The 20,109-nt window shown below is 39.2% G+C and overlaps 1 protein-coding gene across 2 annotated transcripts; it reads right to left on the bottom strand.

Moving 5' to 3' along the window:
* Positions 1–8,091: 8,091 nt before the first annotated feature.
* On the bottom strand, positions 8,092–18,382 carry LOC108113458 (tiggrin). 2 transcript variants are annotated; one of them, XM_017224039.2, is made up of 6 exons: positions 18,212–18,382; positions 17,353–17,612; positions 12,977–16,251; positions 10,703–11,662; positions 8,353–10,341; positions 8,092–8,292 (listed from the first exon to the last, which is right to left on the bottom strand). In XM_017224039.2, exons 2-6 carry the CDS (start codon positions 17,609–17,611, stop codon positions 8,230–8,232), a joined length of 6,546 nt encoding a protein of 2,181 aa, XP_017079528.2. In that variant the 5' UTR covers position 17,612; positions 18,212–18,382; the 3' UTR covers positions 8,092–8,229. The 2 variants fall into 2 exon arrangements, with proteins under 2 accessions (XP_017079528.2, XP_041673811.1); XM_041817877.1 differs by lacking the exons at positions 8,092–8,292; positions 18,212–18,382 and having other exon boundaries at positions 8,329–10,341.
* Between the last annotated feature and the right edge of the window lie 1,727 nt (positions 18,383–20,109).

The following is a 20,109-nucleotide window of genomic DNA, read 5'->3' on the forward strand; positions in this document are numbered from 1 at the left end:
AGTTGCTTTTGTAGTATGCACTAATATTGAATACCCACTGTACCGAGTTCTTAAAGGGTACGCACTGTAACACTTTGTTGCAGTGTTTTTATAATTTATGGTCCCGGTCATGCCTCAAGTGGCCGAAAAATGAACCGATCGCTATGGCTTAGGCAGAAAGCAGAAAGTGCTAGCGTCGGCATAATTGCCGGACGTTCCCATGTGGCATCACCCTCGCGTTTCCTCACATATAGAGGGCATATGTTTATAAACATAAGTACATAGATAGCCGTCTCTCTGCCGCCGCCTGCGCAGCAACGCAAAACTGGCCTTAATTAGACTTTAAAAGAATATTGTAAAGCCACAATCAATTCAAGCCTGGGCAGAGGCACCACTGCTGCTCCTCAACAATAAACCAGAATAATCAAAGTATGTCAGGATTTATTGTTGCTGCCATTTCACGGCGACCGTGACAGGACCCGAAGATGACAGGACGTGCGTGCTGCCTGTTGATCCCAAAAGAAAATCAACAAGCGAGCCATCAAGAAAAACCAGTTTAACAAGAAGAAGAAGCAGAAGGAATCGAGAAAGAATAAATATATTATATTTTGTGCCCCAGGATATTAACGTAACTCATTCACGCTGGACTTGGGATACCACAAGGTCTATCGAAGGACCGACCGGGAGAGCTCGGAGTTGAATAGGAGGTGTTTGTGTGTGGGTCCTACGATCCTGCAATCTTCGGAATATATCAAACAAAAAATTTAAATCTGATTGAGTAGAGTGTGATGGGGCGGGCTAGTGTTAAAAATAAAATACAAAAAGAATAGCGCACTTGAAGTGGCTATTATATACAAACATACCACCCCCCATCACAGCTGTAAAGCTGAAAATGAAAATCTTTCTAAAGTCAAGTATAAAAAAGCCCAAGCTACCAATCAAAACTCACCCAGTTACAAAATTAATAAACCAAAAAAATACTAAACCTCCATCACCTAAGGAAATACCGAGGAGGAAGGACCGCTGCCCCGCCGACTGTCCAGGGCCACTAAGCAGTTTGCACTGTAAATACACATACACAGGGAAAAACAACTAGTGTGAGAGGCCATCCGCCCCTTACTCCGTGGGAGAAGTTGCCTGTGCGAAGCCAGCACCGGCACCGCTTGAGCCCATAGGCCCAGGACAACAACAGCAGATACAAAGCGTGGGAGGCACGATCGCCCCTGCGCCTTCGAGGGAGCGTCAGCATAGCCAAGCCGGCGACGACCAGCTGACGCGGACCGGTAGGAGAAACATCGCAGCAGAGGACGCAGGATTAACCCATGCACTGCGTTGCCTAATTTTTTTGATTGCACTGCGATATAACATAATATAAATTGTAAAATTGAGCGGAACCATCTCTGCCCAATTAGTCGTGTAGGTCGTGAAGCTATGGAAAACATAGTGCAAAAACCTGTAAAGATAGATGAGAGGTAATGCAATAAGCAAATCCTCAAAAGAAAACAATAATAATTATATTCCAAATTATAACATAAAGGTATATGTACCACCTACAAAAATGACTTTTAATATAAAAACTGTGGATTCCACTGCCAATGTCATAAACAAAGTACTTTTAATAATCATTGTTGTCATAATGTTCGCAAATTTATTTTATAAAATATATAAGCTGCATAATAGATGTTTAAAGAAAAGATATATGAGTCGGACTAATGACCTGGATAAAATATAAGCAACATTGTTTAAATATACAACATATATGTAATAAAAAAAATAAAAATAAAAATAATTGTATACAAAATAATTTTAAAAAAATGCCTAAACTAAGTACAATGCCCATGATATAATGGATTGAAATGAATTGTATAAAGAAATAAATAATATCAAAGCAAATTTTGACAAATCGTATAAGTCACTAACCCAGAATATACCAATCCAAAAGAATACAGTTAGAAAACATGTTGAGATATTAGTAGAGAACTTTAACGAAGCGCGAATACTAATACATGGTCACAGGGAGAGATTGAATTGATATCGTTTGTCTCAGGTATCTAAACTTCTGATGCGACTACGATCTAATCTAATATCGGTTAAACAAAAATTCGGTTTAGAAATAGTAATACCGAATGCTCTAAACACTCCCATATCAGTAGACACTGCACCTGACGCAGAATCAGCTGAAACAAACGAATTAAAATTAGAAGAGGTAAACCCCAAAATAGAAGAGGAAGATTTAAATAATCTTACTATTCCAGCGGTATACACAGATCGAGATAGTTACACGGATTCGGATACTCCTAGCGAGACAAGCAACCTTATCACAATGGCACAATCCAATATTGATTTCATAAATACAGCATCCAAGGTGATACCAGTTTTCGATGGTAAAGCGGAAAATCTAACAAGTTTTATGGATGCGTTAGAAATAATAGAGTCAATAAAGGGCGAGCGCGAACAACTCGCAGTCTCCATAATAAAAAGAAAACTATAGGGTGCCGCTAGAAATCTAATAGGAAACGAAACAACGATTTCTGAGGTGATTTCTAGACTAAAAAGCAACGTCAAGGGAGAAACTGTAGAAGTATTGTCAGCAAAACTGATGAACCTACAGCTACGCAACAAAACTGCAAACCAATACACACAAGAGGTTGAGCAGATGACGAAAGCCTTATAAGGAGCATACATATCAGACGGACAATCACTAGAATTGGCAAGGAATTATCCCACTCAGCATGCCGTCAAGGCAATGACTAAGAACTGCGCAATTTTTAAGGTAAAACTCGTCATGCAGGCTGGCACCTTCAACACACTGAATGATGCCATATCCAAGTTCGTCAACAGTTGCACAATCGGTAAACAGCGAGATGGCCACACGTCGTACCCGTTTGGACAGCATAACCGGTTCATTATACCTTATCTTTACCTACCCGACTACATGAAGCAATATGATTACGATGTGAGCGTGAGTGCCGAGTTGATATCGGATGTCGGCATTGCCCAAACTGTGGGCATGATAGGACTGGGCTATCTGGGCGATCTGTCCTAGATGAACATCAACATATGCTATTCGCTGTGCATGTTGGTGTGCGGAGCTTCGGTGTTCTTTATGTCTTTGCTAATGACTAACTACATTGGCCTGATGGCCATGTGTGTCATTTTCGGATTCACGTTTGCCAGCTCATTTTCTTTTACGCCCAGCATCCTGGTCAGTATTGTTGACCTGGACGATTTCACGTGTGCCTACGGTCTGGTGCTGCTGGTGCAGGGAGTGGGCATGATCGCAGGACCCCCCATTGCCGGCGTTATATACATACGAGCATACGGGCAGATGGGACGACACCTTCTACTGTGCTGGCATATTTATAGCACTCTCCGGCGTCTGTTCGTATCTGATCGAGTTCTGCGAGAAGAAAGCACCAAAGGAGAGTGATAGTGATGTCTCAGAGACTAAAAAAGCTCGACTTTTACACTAGGTTACTTATAATACACTGTTGAATGCCGAAGGTGGAAGACAACTGGAGGTACTACAAATCGGAACAGTAGCCTGTAGCATTAAATGTTAACGAGTTTCTTATGTCAAATGGTGTTGCAGACATAAAATCAGAGTAGAATTGTAACTGAAACTGAGCCTATTTCATAAGTCTTAGCCAGTAAGCCTATACTTGACTTGACTAATCGTAGCTAAGTACCGATATACACCTAATATATAATTACCGCACTAGGGCAATTTACTATTCGCATCTGTAATCACACTTAGAAAAACTGTTCAATTTCAATCAATATCAATGCAGTGCATCACTGCCGTGTGCAAACGGGTCCCTCAATTGTCTTCTTTACAAAAATTATAGATATAGTTTTAATTGCCTTACATTTCGTACGAATATTAATTAAATACAATAAACAACAATCTATGTAACGAAGCAACTGGACAACCTAATACTGTCCTTTATTTTAAAAATTATACACAGCGTGGTGGAAACCGCGGACGTGGAAACTTCAGAGGAAACTATCGTAGTCGTAATAATAATTACAACAACTACAACAGTTCCAACTATAACAGTAATGGACGAGGCCAATATAGAGGAAACTCAAGAGGCCGTGGCAACTCAAATCGAGGCCACAATAACAATAATACAAACAATTCTGTGAGAATTGGTTTATTGGTTTATTGGTTTATCCTAAGACCAAATAATTTAATTTTTCCAATTTATGTTCCTATAACATACAGTTCTGGTAATAATTCCATAATTCTACCAGCAAGATCTCAAGTGGTCCGAGAGATTCATCTATCATTAGATGAATAAAGTATACTAATACCTAATTAGAAAATTCAACATGGCATTTATGTTGCGAACACAGTCGCAACAACCAAAAATGCATTTGTCCGATTACTGAATACAATCAGTACTGACCAAATAGTAAATATTCACAGTTTAAAATATGAACCACTTTCGAACTGTGACATAGTTCAAAACAATCCAGAAAATAGAGAAGAAACTGTCTTATCTCAATTATCCAAAAATTTTCCACCTCAGTTCAAGCAAATATTAACTGATTTATGCACACAGTACAGTGATATATTCGGACTCGAAACCGAATCAATAACTACAAACAATTTCTACAAGCAAAAACTAAGGTTGAAGGATGAAGAACCGGTTTTACATAAAAAATTATAGAAGTCCACATAGACAAAAGGATGAAATTAACATACACGTAAAAAAACTAATAGACAATAAAATAGTAAAACAGTCTTTATCAGACTATAATAGCCCACTGTTATTAGTTTCGAAGAAATCACTCCCCTGATCTGATACGAAAAAATGTCGATTAGTAATTGAATATCGTCAGATTAATAAAAAACTGTTGTCGGATAAATTCCCGCTACCTAGAATTGATGATATTTTGGATTAACTAGGAAGAGCGAAATATTTCTCATGTCTGGACTTAAGGTCTGACTTCCAGTTGCTTATGCATCAAGATCGTTTACTAAGGGCGAAAGTAATAAAAGTACAACAGAACAAGAATTGACAGCAATTCAATTGACAGCAATTCATTGGGCAATAACTTATTTCAGACCATATGTTTATGGTAGACATTTCACTGTCAAGACTGATCATAGACCTTTAACTTACCTGTTTTCAATGATTAATCCAAGCTCTAAGCCTACGCGCATGCGACTTGAGCTGGAAGAATATAATTTCACTGTGGAATATCTGAAGGGAAAAGACAACTATGTAGCTCATGCGTTATCAAGAATAACCATCAAAGATCTACAAAATATAACTGGAAATATCAATAAAGTCATTACAAGATATCAAAGTAGACAAAAAATCGGCGCGGAAAATAAAGAAATAGAATTGCCTAAGCAAACTATTGAAAAAGCTTCTAAGCCCAACGTATACGACGTCATAAACAATTTAAACATGGCAAGAAAATTACTGCAAGATATGATGTTAGCGATTTATATACCAATGGAATCCTAGACTTAGGTCCATTTTTCCAAAGGCTTGAACTGCAATCCGGTATAAATAAAATCAGCCAACTCAAAGTGGCACCGTGGGAAAATATCTTTGAATATACTTCAATAGATAATTTCAAATTAATGGGCAATAATATATTGAAAACTTTAAGAGTAGCGCGTCTCATCCCGGTGACCCAAATAAAAAGTCTAAAAGACAAAGAAGCTATTCAGTCTAAATTTCATGATGATCCAATTCAAGGAGGACACACTGGCATGTCAAAAACTTTGGCCAAAGTAAGAAGACACTATTACTGGAAAGGTATGTCTAAAGATATAACTGAGTACGTAAGAAAATGTCATAAAAGTCAGAAGTCAAAAATTACATCACATACAAAGACTCCTTTAACAATAACCGATACAACAATAAACGCTTTCCGCAGAGTAATAGTGGACACTGTTGGTCCACTACCAAAATCAGAAAATGGCAATGAATATGTAGTCACGTTAATAAGTGATTAAACAAAATATCTAGTTGCCATACCAGTTGCAAATAAAAACGCAAATACCGTCGCTATCTTACATATCGGTTAATAAAACTGATTGGGATGTATGGCTTCAATATTTGGTCTTTTGTTTCAACACGACCCCCTCTATGGTACATACTTATTGTCCATATGAGCTAGTATTTGGTAAAACAAGTAATATACCGAAACACTTTAATAGCATAGATAGCGTAGAAACAATATATAATATAGATGACTATGCTAAGGAGAGTAAATATAGATTAGAGGCAGCTTATAAAAGAGCTAGAGTTATGTTAGAAGCAAATAAGAATAGAAATAAACTACTATATGATCAGAAAGTAAGAGATATAGATATATCAGTAGGTGATCAAGTTTTACTAAAAATTCAGACAGGTCATAAGTTAGATCCTAAATACACAGCTCTGAATAAAGTAACGGAAATAAGAGATAGAGATAACATAGTAATAACAAATAATTCATGTAAGAAACAAACAGTTTATAAAGATAGATTAAAAATATTTATTTCATAAATTGTACTTAGTATGGCCATGCATAGTTTCACACACAACTTTTTATAACTAAAAATTATTATTAAAATAACTTCATAATATTACGTTATTTTTCAAAAGGAGGGAGAGTTCTTAAAGGGTACGCACTGTAACACTTTGTTGCAGTGTTTACATAATTCATGGTCCCGGTCATAAACCCCAAGTGGCCGAAATATGAACCGATCGCTAGGCTTAGGCCACTCGCAGAAAGTGCTAGCGTCGGCATAATTGCATGAGCGGACCGCATGTGCATACCCCTCGCGCTCCTCACATAAGAGGGCATATGTTTATAAACATAAGTACATAGATGGCCGTCTCTCAGCCGACGCCTGCAAGCAGCGCAGCAACGAGACTTAGCCTTAATTAGACTTAAAAGAATAATGTGGGCGTTAGAGTGGGCGTGTCTTGATCGGAAAAAAACAATTTGCATTGGGAGCATCATGAAAACCTACATGCTTAATCTGAATTTTCTATCTCTTATTGTTACCGAGATATCAGCTTTTCTAGAAACAGCGTCTTTTGAGCCTTGTGGGCGTATGGGTGGGTGTGGCTGGATAGAATTACTACTATAAGATGTGCTGGCATCTTAAGATTATACTTTTTGAATTTAAACTTTCTAGCTCTAATAGTTCCTGAGATTTCACCAATTTTTTTTTTTTACGATTTGTGGGCGTTAGAGTGAGCGTGACATGATGCTGTAATAAACTTGCGCTGCGTAGGGACCTCAAGAATCTTCATGGTTAATCTCAAATTTTTACGTCTTATAGTTCCTGAGATCTCAGCGTTCATACGGACAGACGGACAGACGGACATGGCTCATTCGTCTTCGCTATTCATCCTGATCAAGAATATATATACAGTACGGTATTAATAAATTTTAGCAGCACAAAACACGTTTTGATATTGCATCAGCAATTGGTACTCCAAGACAATATAATTTAAATAATAGGAAACACACCCGTAAAAATGTATTATTTGCTAGTTACCAGAATCCATTTTATGGTAAATAGTATAGCTGATGCCAAACAAGCCGCAAGTTTTGATAAACACAGCTTATTATACACGTATTTATACATTTACGTAAACTTGTGAGTAAAATGACCAAGCTAGCGTAAGTTCCTTTGTAAAGGCAACAAAGCAATTTTCAAAGGAATCAAGAGAGCGGTACCTTACTATGACAATAAAGAATTAATTAGTCGATGACTAACGAAGATCGGGCGGCCGAAAAGGGTTAAATTTTAGCTAAGCGCTCTCGCGCACTGTGAAGGGGCGGAGTAGGAGCACGGGAGATCGGGAGTTGGTTGACAGTTGATATCTGGTGAGGGGGGAGTTTGAGAGCTCGAGTACTAAGAGTGAGAAGAGGAAGAGCGGACGTCCTGGAAATCGGTATTTTTTACCATGTCCTGAACAGTCCCCATTCTTCTTTTTCCATTATCACGTTACCCTAAAATATTGTTTTTGAATTTTCTTAATACGAATATTGGATACAAACTAAATCCGTTACGATTCAACAAATGCAATACGTTCTTTATCTCTATGAATGATGGTAAAAAAACACTTTTTTTTAATTTTTTTTCTGAAAAAATATTTTTTTATTAAAACTAGTGATTAAAGAAATATCTGTAGAAAATATTATATTTTTTATGAACTCGCGTAGCCACTTTATAAGTCAGACTCTGCAAGCTCTTCGGTAAATTACCGTTTTTTGTTTTTCTTCTCAGCCGAGTTTACCCTTAAGCTTCTCCCAGAAGGATGGCTGTGCAGTCGCTTTTACCTCAATCTATTGAATGAGATTGTAAAATGTATCTTTCGAGTTTCAATTTGTTAATCGAGCACTTACTTTGTTCCTGCTATTGTTGGGGTCCAGCTCGTGAGTTTTACGAACATCTTCAACCTGAATCTGCTGCTGACTTAGGTTCTCTGTCTGAAGATTCAAGTCATGGTCCTCAACCTCCTGCTGACGAAGATCCTTAAGATTTTCGTTCCATTCCAGCTCATCGATCTCTAACTGTTGGCTAGGATCATAATTTTGTTGCGATGCTTCATCGCCAGCCGCCCGATTCCATTTCTTAATGGTTGAACTAGCACTGGCTGAGGATAGGGCCGGCCCAACGTTGACCGAGGCAGCGGAAGTGCCCACTGGAACATTTGAGGTGTGGTATTGACGAAGGTATTCTAAGCCACTAAGTGGTACAACTTGGTTATAGGGAACCGGAGGAGTGGATGAAGGTAGAAAAATAGAGGGCTGTGATAGTCGAGAACGGGTTGCCTCTCCCTCCAGACCAGGTTCGTCACCGTCAACAAAGGTATCCTCATAAGTGTGCGGCGGCTGGTCCCCGCGATCTTTGGAGAATATTGGTTTGTAGGCAACAGTAGCGTTGGTGCTTCCTGGATCCAGTACGTAGCCGCCTTTAGAGCCGCTGTCTACCGATAAGTCAATGAGACCCTGGCTTAGTAGGAAAAGGGTGCGGCGCCAAACAACCAGGTCTTGACCGAACGTGCCAAAGCGACTTTGCAGCCGGCTCAGAGCCCATTGAAAACGCTTCTCATATGTTTTGGATTCGGTAGGGGTCATAAACCAGCGATGGTTAACGTGAACTATTTGGCGAAGTTCGCCCTCACGAAATTGTTGCAGGTCACTCTGCGACATGGCATAGTATCGCGCTATCTGGTTAATGCGTCCAAGCTCCTTCTTTTGCCAGTCTTTTAGTTGCTGAGCTGTGATTTCGTATTTCAATGAGAATTCCTCTAGCAAATTGGTAGCCTGGTTCTGCCAATTATTTAACTCAGCCTGCGTAATGTTTTGATTGCCGATAAATTCGTAAAGGCGATCACGTTCCCGCTGTTGCCAAGTGGTTAACTTATTTAATCGGCGCTGTTCTAATAATTTTTCTCGTTTCATGTTGCCGATAAATATGCGCTGCACGGGCGCTAATTGATCCAGACCCACCTGATAGAACTGAGCTAATTGTTTCTGGAAGCTTGTGTCCTGTGCGACAAAATCTAGAAGCTCCTTTTCAGTAATCACAACACCAGCAGCCACTTCTCGCAAACGATTTCGTTCCTGTTCATGCCAGTTATTGCTCTGTCGTCTTACATCCTTCAAAATGCCCAAGTCCGAGAAGTGACTCAGCTTATTCAGAATGAACTGCCTTAGCTTATCGACAGAAGTCTGATATTGTGACGCTAGGAGATGGACGTCATCAAAAGTAGATTTTTCTAAAGCTATCTTATCTATGTCCGTGTTATTCACAATCACCAGGTATATCCGTTGCAACTCCTGAGAGTGCCACGCGAGGTCCGAGCCACGGTCTATTTTGTGTTGCTCCACCAGTCGACTTAGCTCGTTCTTATACCACACCTTCAACTCTTCGGCTGTCAAATGATACTGGACGACGGCATCCTGTAGGTGCTTTAGATCGTGGCTTAGCCAGAGCTCTAGCTCATCGATGGTCCACCGTTGCTGCTTGCGATGTTGTTGGTTGATAAGTTCCTCGATGTAAAGTCGTTCCTTAGTTTGCCACTCGGTGGTGACCAGGCCCTCGCTCTTAGCGCTCTGGCTCAGCCACAAATGAACGTCTGCGATTGTGACGTGGTACTGGCTGGTAATCCGTTCGAAAATTGGCTTGTTGCTGATCAAATAGCTCTCAAATTCTTGCTGAGAGAAGGGTCGCTCCCGAGTCACGCTTCGAAGATGCGACAACAATTCGTTCTTCCAAGTAGCAGGCTGTTCGTCGAACCATATGTTACCGATGTCTTCGTACTTCACGTGGTTTTCAGGACGTTCAATCACTCCGATCAGCGAAAGTCGAGCGGCTTCTTTTTGAACCTCAAATAAAAAATAGATTTCTTTTTTATATAATAGTAATAAATTGCAAACGAAATTTTTTTATAATCTATTTAATTGACTGATTTTATTTTAAAACAAGAAGCAACGCTGAGTGCCGTGACTATCTTAAATCAGTTGTTCTTTTTACCAATTTAACAAAAAATACGGTACCTGAAACATATTTTGCGGTATTTTCGTTTGTGCATCGCAAATTTGTTTTAATCTTTTTTTAAGCCAGCAACTTCTCAAGATACTTTCACACCTTATGTTAATTTAATAAATCAATAATTTGCTATAAAGGCACTAAAAAATAATCCAGTACTTATGTTACATGGATTCCGTACACGCCTGTAAGCCTTACCCATTTCTCCACCTGTTCCACAGTCACGTGATACTCTGATGCGATGCTGTCCATTCGCTGTTTATCGCGCTTGAGAAAGGCAATAAACTCCTTATAACTTGCTCCGTTAAGCTGATTCTTTAACCATTTTTTGAATCCGTTGCTGATCTCCTGCTGCCACCTTGTCTGCTGATCGAACTGTATAAGACCGGAGCTCTGAAGTCGTCGCAGCTCCTCTCGCATCCATTGGTCAACCTGTTCAATATTTACATGATGCGTCTGCGAGATGGTACGCAGGCGGGCGTTATCCTGTGTCAGCTCTTGCTCCATTTGCTCGTATGGTATCTCTTGCTGTTTTTTAAGCAGTAGTTCTATAAGTCGCTGTTGTTCGTCTACTTGCCACTTGCTTAAATTTTCGACCGTTGTCTGACCCGTAGTTCGCAGTTTGATCAGCTGCTGTCGAAGCCAATCTTCGATTTCTACAATGCTTACAGAGTATTTGTTTGCTAGGTTCTGCAGACGCTCTCTCTCTTGGTTTAGCTCAAGCTCGAACTCCACAAAGGTAAGGTGGTTCTGCTGCTTCACCAGGTTTTGCAGGCGATCCAACTCGGACACCTGCCAGTCGCTGAGGTTTTTTAGAGATTCCTCAGAACTGCCACGCAAACGTTTTAGTTCCGCGATCATCCACTCCTCGATCTGCTCCACGTTTAGCCGATATTGATCAGCTAGATGGTTTAGATGGGCGCGATCTGCTAGTAATTTTTCCTCGTATTCAGCAGTAGACAGCCCGTTCTTGTACTCGGAAATTAAACTCTTAATATAGTCTCTCTCCACCTTCTGCCATGTTTGTAGTTGCTCTATATCAAACTGTCCACTCTTGCGCAGGTCATCGATCACCTGCTTAACATATTTCTCCACTTCCTCTATATGAACGTGATGCTGTTCCGCAAGCTTTATCAAAAAACGACGGTCATTTTGTATCTATAATGTAAAAGTATTACAATTGAATAAATATTTAAAATGTCTATCTATATAATAAGAAATACCTTCTGTCTCAAATATTACGAGCCCCCTTATGATTTTTATAACAAACATAGGAGTAGTTCGCGCCAGATGCTTCTCTATTTTCGCCATTATTGTTTGTATCTGAATAATTAACCTTTTTAACACAATTCAATAACTTTTAAAATAAATTGCCAAACCTAAATGGTCCAAAATTTGTAACTAGAACTTGCTTAATCCTCACCCTCGTTTTTTTATAAACTACAATTATAGTGTAACAGGTACAAAGAAGCATTTTCGATCCTATAAAGTATACATTATGGAGGATCAAAAACCAAGTTGATTAAGCCATGTCCGTCTGACTGACCATATGTCCAGATGAACAGGACTAAGCAGATTTTTTAGATGCCTACTCAAAACTAAATCTATGAAATCGCGAGAACTGTGAGAGCTAAAATTTGGGACTAAGCATGAATATTCTTGAGAATCCAACGCATTAATTACCATTATCAGGCAACGGATACTCCAAGGTCCACAACCCGTGGAAAAATAAAAACGATAAATTACAAAATTTTAGGGCTTGGCATATGTATTCTAGGGATGCCACCGCAGCTGGAGATGATTTCATTCGGCCACGTCCACTCTAATACCCACAAAGTGCGGAAAACTTTTTAAAACATTTTTTGTCAATATGTATCGATATACCAACCATTTTTCAAATCGGATATTTATTACGCGAGTATTAAGATGTGTAAGTTTTAAGGACTCACATGGACAGTGACGTCACGATATGTTTATAAACGTGTTTTTCTGACAAAAGGTGAGTTTTACTAATTTTGTAGGCATACGAGTGGAAGTGGCCAAATTTCGGAAAAAATACTTCATTTCTTAATCGCAACTTCCTATCACCTATAGTTCCTGAGATTTCAGAGCTTCCACTAAAAACATCATTTTTCGCGTGCCCGACTTTATAACGGCTCCACCTTGCGATGCGCTGGCATCTTTCTAGGCATTAGAGTTGTTCTTGTTTTTCCTTTTTTCTCTTTGCAAAGATAATTGAAAAATTTTGGAATTAAATTGTTTGCCCTGATAAAAGCACAACCAGTCGAACATCTTAAATCGTATATATTTTTATATTCTTCAATATCCTGGTAAATTAATTAATTATATAATATCTATAATATATAATATCTGTAGATGCGCGCATTTGCAGTTCGTTACGTCACTACGTTGACAGCAGCCCACCGCCGTACCGAAATAATAATCCCGAATTCAAGAAAACATTTTACTCACCTTGGATTGGAATTGCTCCAAGGTTATATTGGAGTTTTGCTGGAGAAGCGAGAAAATTCGATGCTGTTCGGAGCGTTGCCAGCCGGATAGTTTTTCGATGTTAAGTTTTCCCTTCTGTTTCAGCCGTTCAACTTCGCCTTCGATCCATTTCTCGATCTCCTCGACTGATGTGTGGTACTGAAATGCCATTGTTTGCATGTGTTCGCGATCCTTTTCCAACTCGGTTCTCAACTCATCGGCGCTCCACTGCTGGTTCTGCTTGATCAGGGTCTCCAAACGTTCGCGTTCTGCCAGCTGCCACGATGTAAGATTATCGATTTGAAGCTGTCCTTCGTCGCGCATGCGTGCCAGCTCCTGCTTCATCCAGCTTTCGATTTCCTCTACCTGAACGCTGTACTGGCGCGCCAGGTGTTCAAGGAGCTCACGATCTTGTCTTAAGCGGGCCTCCAATTGCTCGGTAGACTTAAACTGCTGCTGGGCCAGGTTCTTAAGATGCAACCGCTCTACCTCCTGCCAGTTGGTCAGCTTTTCATTGGGTTTTAATAGACCCATTCCGATGAAGCGCTGCTCCTCCTTATGAACAAACTGTTCTATTTCCTCGATCTGTACGTTGTGCTGCATGGCTAAATTCTGTAACTGTGATCGATCCTTAAGCAGCCACTTGTGGAACTCCTCGACGGTAAAGTCGCGGTCCTGCACCATATTTGTGAGATTGCCGCGCCATTCCAGCTGCCAGTCTTTCAGCTTATTCATTTCTATCAAGCCCTGATTTTGCAAATTTTGGATCTGCTTTTTGATCCACTGTTCGATCTCCTCGACACGCACCTGGTGCTGTTGGGCCAAGCTATAGAGGTGAGTTTGATCCTTACTGATCTTTGACTCTATTTCCTCGATGGAGAGGTTATTCTTATTAATAAGATCTAGAAGGCGTTGGTGCTCGATTTTCTGCCAGTTGTTAAGCTGTGACTCCATTCTCAGCTGTCCCTCCTTTTGGAGTCGATCTCCCTCGGACTTGATCCATTGCTCTATCTCAGATACCTTAATATTATAAGTTTCCGAAATGGTTTGAAGACGTGCTCGATCGGACAGCATTTTGCGTTCGAGCTCGGTGAAGGAGTATTTATTCTGTTGCACTAACAAAGAAATTTGAGCGCGCTCTTGCTGCTGCCACTCCTTTAAGGATTCCGCCTTAATCAAGCCAGCACTCTGCAACCGCAGCAACTCCTTCTTTAGCCAATCTTGAATGTCCTCAACGCTGATCTTGTACTTATCGGCCAGTTTAAAGAAGTGGTCTTGATCGTTCTTAATCCGAGTTTCCAGCTGCTCTACGGTCATTGAGTTCTGATGCACGATGGCCTGCAGACGGTCACGTTCCTTCTGCTGCCACAAAATCAACTCCTGCTCCACAGCCTTAAGCAAACCCTCTGACTGAAACTTCTTCAACTCGCTTTTTATCAACTGCTCAATCTCCTCCACCTTTACCTTATATGTTTTCGCCATCTCCTCCAAGTGACTGCGATCACTTATAATGTATGTCTTAAACTCCTCAAGCGTCAGTTGGTTTTGAACCGCTATATCTCGAAGGTTGGTGCTTACAATAGCTTGCCAGTTTTTGATTTGATCATTAAGCTGCTGATGCCCCTGGTCTTGAAGGCGCTTCAGCTCCTTGTTCTGCCACGTTTCAAGCTCCTCTACGGACACCTTGTACTTTGTGGCCAGATTTTGCAGATAGTTCCGGTCTTGGTTCATCCGAAGCTGTAATTCGTCCAATGATCCGCGATGTTGCAGTAAAATTGTTTCTAGACGGGAGCGCTCCGAAATTTGCCAAGCAGTGATCTGCGAAACTTGCTCGTTTTGGTGCTTAATTAGATCTCCAATTCGTGCTACTTCACCGCGAAGCCAATGCGTTTGGCTTTGCATCTCTCCCTGATATTTGATTGAAAGGTTTTTCAGTCGCTGTTGGTCTGCTTTAATGGAATTTTGGAGTGCGATCATTGTAGCATTGTGCTGACCAATCAGGAAATCCAATCGCTGTTGCTCTTTGGTGTTATCCTCAGGGAGGGAACTAGATGAACCGTAGGTATAGGTAGATTGTAGTGGCAACGGTGCAGCCTGCGAGTCTCGCAACTCGTTTTCCTGGTTTAAGTGAGCATGAATACGTTGCAGCTCCTCGCGCTGCCATTTTTGGAACTTGTTCCGACTAAGTCCGTGCAGTTGGGCAATCTGGGAAAGCTTCCCGTTATTTTCGTTCTGCCAGCGCTCAAGGTCTTGGGAAGTAAAACAGTTCTGCTGGATCAGCCAGTCCAGGCGACCGCGCTCCTGCCGTTCCCAATTGCTTATATTTTGAGCATGAGACTGGTCTTGTTCCAACAGAGCCTGGTAGCGCGCCAGCTCCCGCCGATGGAACTCTTTGAGCATAGCAAGACTTATCCGATAGCGATGAACAACGCCTAGCATGCGCTCCTCTTGCTGTTGATGCCAATCGACGATTTGTTGCGGTGTAGTTAGATACCAAAAGAGCCTTTCACGCTCTTCGCGCTGCCACTGCTCGTCACTCGATACCGTTTTTTGGCTTATTGGATTTTGTCTATCAAACACCAACTTTCCGTCCTGCCAGCGCTGCTGCGACTCCGATCCATCCACGGTACTAGTTCCATCCAAATTCGTGGTAATCGTTTTGTTAAATTTGTGTATTATCATATCTGAACTGAATTGAGGAAATGCAGTGGCAATTTGATTATAAGCGCTGTTCTTCTGGTGACCATCCACATTAACCACGGAATTGTAGCCAATCACACTTGGCTCCATGTTCTCCCTTACCCAGTCACGGATAGTTTTTTTTTGCGTCAATGTGGTCATACTGCTACCGAATGGAATAGATGTCTGTTTATTGTCGAGGAACGTATGTTTCGTTTGACCCAAAACACCTTGTTCCGGCACTGTAGTCGTTTCAGTGCAATTTCTATGCACCAAATAGGTCTTCCCTTCAAAAACTTTCACCTCAGCGGGATATGCGTAGTTCTTCACCTCATCGTATTCGCTGAAGTCCACAGGTTGAAAAGAACCAAGACCTACAGTCTTTTGTAAGTTGACGCTCTCGCTCTCAGCGTAGCGCTCAAGCAGTTCGGCTGCCTTTGCTTCAAAAAAGTTTGGTTGCGCTATAGTACTGTACGCAATATTGCCCTGTCGCATATCCAAGACCAACTGCTGGCTGATTTTAAAACTTAATTCATCTAGCTCGTGAGCGCTTCTTTTGCTTAAATCTAAAATAGAAGCTGGAAAAATAGAACCGGTAAATAAAGATCCTTAAAAAAATTCCAACAAAACAAAAATATTATTTTTACCTAAAAGGTATTTTATCAATACAAGATATCACAGTACTGGTAGAGAAATATTTATATATTATATTACTCAAATAATGCTTACGGAGTTTGGTTGAAAAATGCAAATGCGTTTTTTTAGATTTAAATTAAAATATTTTGGCATTCTATGTGTAAAAGTTGTTTATACAAAAAAATTTTAGTTTTATTTTAATAAATATGGTTAACATTTTCTTTAACAACCTTTAACCCTTAAAATTCAAAGGGCTTTACTTTGCTTGGTAGACGAGAGCCGTGACTATGATATAGTCGTTAATGTTTAATGACACCGATTTGCAATTTTGTTTTCAATCGAACGATATTGACAAAATATATTATATAAGGAAAAAACATTAATATTAGTATTATGAACGCCACAATTTTTTGCTCTTTGTACACATTAAAGTGGGATGATACGACTACTATGGGCTGCGTTGAGATCTCTAAAATAGAATCCCATTCATAGCAATCCAAACTTTTTAGCTCATAAGGTCTCTGAGATCTCAGCTTTTTTAATTTTTGGTATTTTCTGTAATGACATTTATGGTATCAATCTCTTATAGTTTCTGAAATCGGACGGACGAATAGACATATGACATATGGACATATGGCTTAAAAGACTATGCTGTTGATATTGATCTACCCATTACATGCTTTTTAATGACCTTCTTAATCTACCCTCTACGAGTACCGGGTATAATTATGTCCCAGACATTAATAGAATCGTAATTATAGGGATTTATGGTATTAAGGGAACTATAACTGAGCATTTTGTATCCTTAAAACGAAATTTTTTTTGAAAAGTAAAGTAAAGGGTTTGTTTCGCTCATCCGATGTTTAAATAATCTAGCAGATTTTGCACTAATAATCGACTAACAAATTATTTTATACAAAAGTCGAACTTTTAAAGTTTAATTCTGCACACGACATTATTTGTAATACTTTAGTTAACTTTTATAAAAGTAATTCTGTGCGACTTTTACATTTCTTGGTATCCTTGAAAATATTAAAACTTACCAGTCCATGGCGGTAAATACCCAAAAACTGTAGATCCCTGGGAAAGAACGTTGAATTTTTGCTTAAGTTGGTTAGCCATCTGTCGCACCTCTTTGAAATGGGCTGAGGCCCAGGAATTGAGATGTGGCACAGTTGGTGAGGACTGTTCATCGCCGTAGAATGCGGACGAGCTAGACCTGGAACTAGACCGTTGGTACGCCTGGTAACCCTGACAAATAGCAATGGCCAAAAGCAGGTTGAGCCCACCCAGAGCCCTCATGCTGTAACAATATAAAGAGAAGCAATATAAGACAACGTAAATGACAAGAAATAGATAAAGATAATTTAAGAAATATATATGGCTTTTGCAGACATTTCAAATAGTTTTTTGGTTACCCCAAGCGCTAAAATTTTCGGCGCTGATAGCAAACAAATCTAATTCAGACCGTAACACAAGATTATCGCTTCAGCTCTGGGCAATGGGTCAGCAAAGGTTAGTCTGACGATAATACGCGTACAGCCTGGGATCAGACCATACAACATTACACTTATTTTAAGCTCACTTCCACATTTTTGTCTTATTTGCTTTTTAATACAAATTTTAATTGTGTACATATGTACTTATATATGTACTTATTACATCCGGTTTATGTCGATAATTCACATTGACTGAGCGATGTCAAACTTTTCAGCATTCTTGAAAGAAGTTTTTTTAATTGGGTCACTCATTCTTTTTCCAATTCTAATATTATTTATTTCTGGAACACAGTTTTGAGTTCACTGCAGGCTGACGCTATTTATTTTTAAATATTTTCCAAAGATTTTCTATTTTTATCCGACAGATAATAATCAAATAATCAATTCTCTTATTTTGACTTACAGTGCTATTTACTTTTGCAAGGATTTGTTAGGCCCGAAAAAGTGTTTTTTAATGTTAGCTTTTAGGCCGTTTCGACCTAACTCTGCGATTACTCTCTGCGGTCAGAAGGTTGCACTCGAGAGGAACACCGTTCTGTCTTATGCCACTGTCAAACAGCTACTAACAGCTGAGAGCCCAGCACAAAGCATTTATGGAAATGTTTTTCCCCGCAAGTGGCTACAATATACAAACAAAAACGTTATCTGTAGTTTTCAGCTATCATCGATATAATACCCCATTCTGCCATTGCGTGAGCTGCTACAAACAATCTTATTAAAAACAGGAGGAGCGTTAAATATATTTGAAACTATTCCTTGGGCTTTATGTAACAGCCTAGAAATAAATATCCAAGAGAATTTTTTTTAGTTTAGTTGACACAGACAAAACAGAGAATGATGTCTACGAGTATCCTGGGTCGAGATTAACACAATATTGGCTATTAGTCGGGAGTCGCGACGATATTTCTCAACTGTCTATAACATCACTGACCATTTAGGGCCTTGTAACTTGATTTTTGGAATATATGTATAAAAAAAATATATAAAATGCGATAAAAATTACGAGTGTACGGCTATGCCGCAATGGTCAATACGCGTATCAAACATTTACAAATTAAAAATTAAGACTCATAAAAAAATTTGTATTTAGTGAGTTGCTTATACTTGAATGGATATTCTTATCTTAAAATAATATACTATATATTAATAATATAAAATGGCATTTATTTTATTTTTTGCTCGTCCTCATGCTGAAGTGAATGGAAATTTTATGCTTAAAAAGCACTTTTTCATTTCGGTAAGCAGATGAAAACCCATTTTAGACTTTGTAAGGATTGTTTTTTATATAAGTTTATTTTCTTATAATAAGTAAAATTAAAATGTACTGGCAATTGAGGGCTGCCACAATTTTTTAGTTCTGAGCCTTACGTCTTTGCTTACCTACTTATTTTTCGTTGAAAAGTGGGTAACAGGCGGAAGAGAGCGTTTCCGACCCTAAATTCTTGATCAAAATCAAAAACGCTGAATGCTGTGGCGCCAATAATATTAAAATGTACATTTTTTTACCATTTAAAGCAGAAAGCTATCCTTAATAAAAGGGAGACAATTTTATCACAACGTAGGTATGCTAAAACTCTTTACTTTAAGTCAGGGATGGAGGCTAAAAGACAAGTTAGATGATATTCGGTGTTATATTAAAATCAAAAACGTTTAATGAATTCAAGAGTAGCCAAGGCTATGTAGTTATGGCATATAAGTTTTGGGTCAAGAAGAACACCTAAATCGTTTACCTAATATATACGGTCAAGTGGCTTGGTGTCAAGGGAATTAGATTTAAATTAGGTGTACCCCCATAAAATATAATTACATTGCATTTTAGAGGATTGGAGATGTACTATCTCTGAAAACAATCGATCTCTGAATATAAACCGAAAGCTGAATGTGTAGCTTTGTAAAATATACAAAGCCTAATATAATCGGTATATATAATATAAGTACCCGAGATTTTTTTATATTAGATGGAAGATCATTGATGAGTAATGTCAATAATAATTATCCCAAATGACTCCCTTAATTATAATCAATGTCAATTCAAGTAGATTAGTGGTATATGATGTCCGATTAAGAAATCCATGTTGGGAAGGTGAGAATATTGAGAAACATACGTGTTGCAAGTGAGAGGTAAAAATGCGCTCAAGCACTTTGGAAATTGCGGACATCATAGAAATATTGGTATAGCTTTGGGATACTCTTTTATCGGGGAATTAATAAATTAATCTTTGCAGATGGTAGGAGAGACTGGTGTAGAAATTGACAAATTATACAGAGGCAAAAAACTAAAAAATACATTCAAGCAACCCA

The sequence above is a fragment of the Drosophila eugracilis genome, unplaced genomic scaffold, assembly GCF_018153835.1.
Source record: "Drosophila eugracilis isolate 14026-0451.02 unplaced genomic scaffold, ASM1815383v1 contig_2034, whole genome shotgun sequence".
NCBI classification, from domain to species: domain Eukaryota; kingdom Metazoa; phylum Arthropoda; class Insecta; order Diptera; family Drosophilidae; genus Drosophila; species Drosophila eugracilis.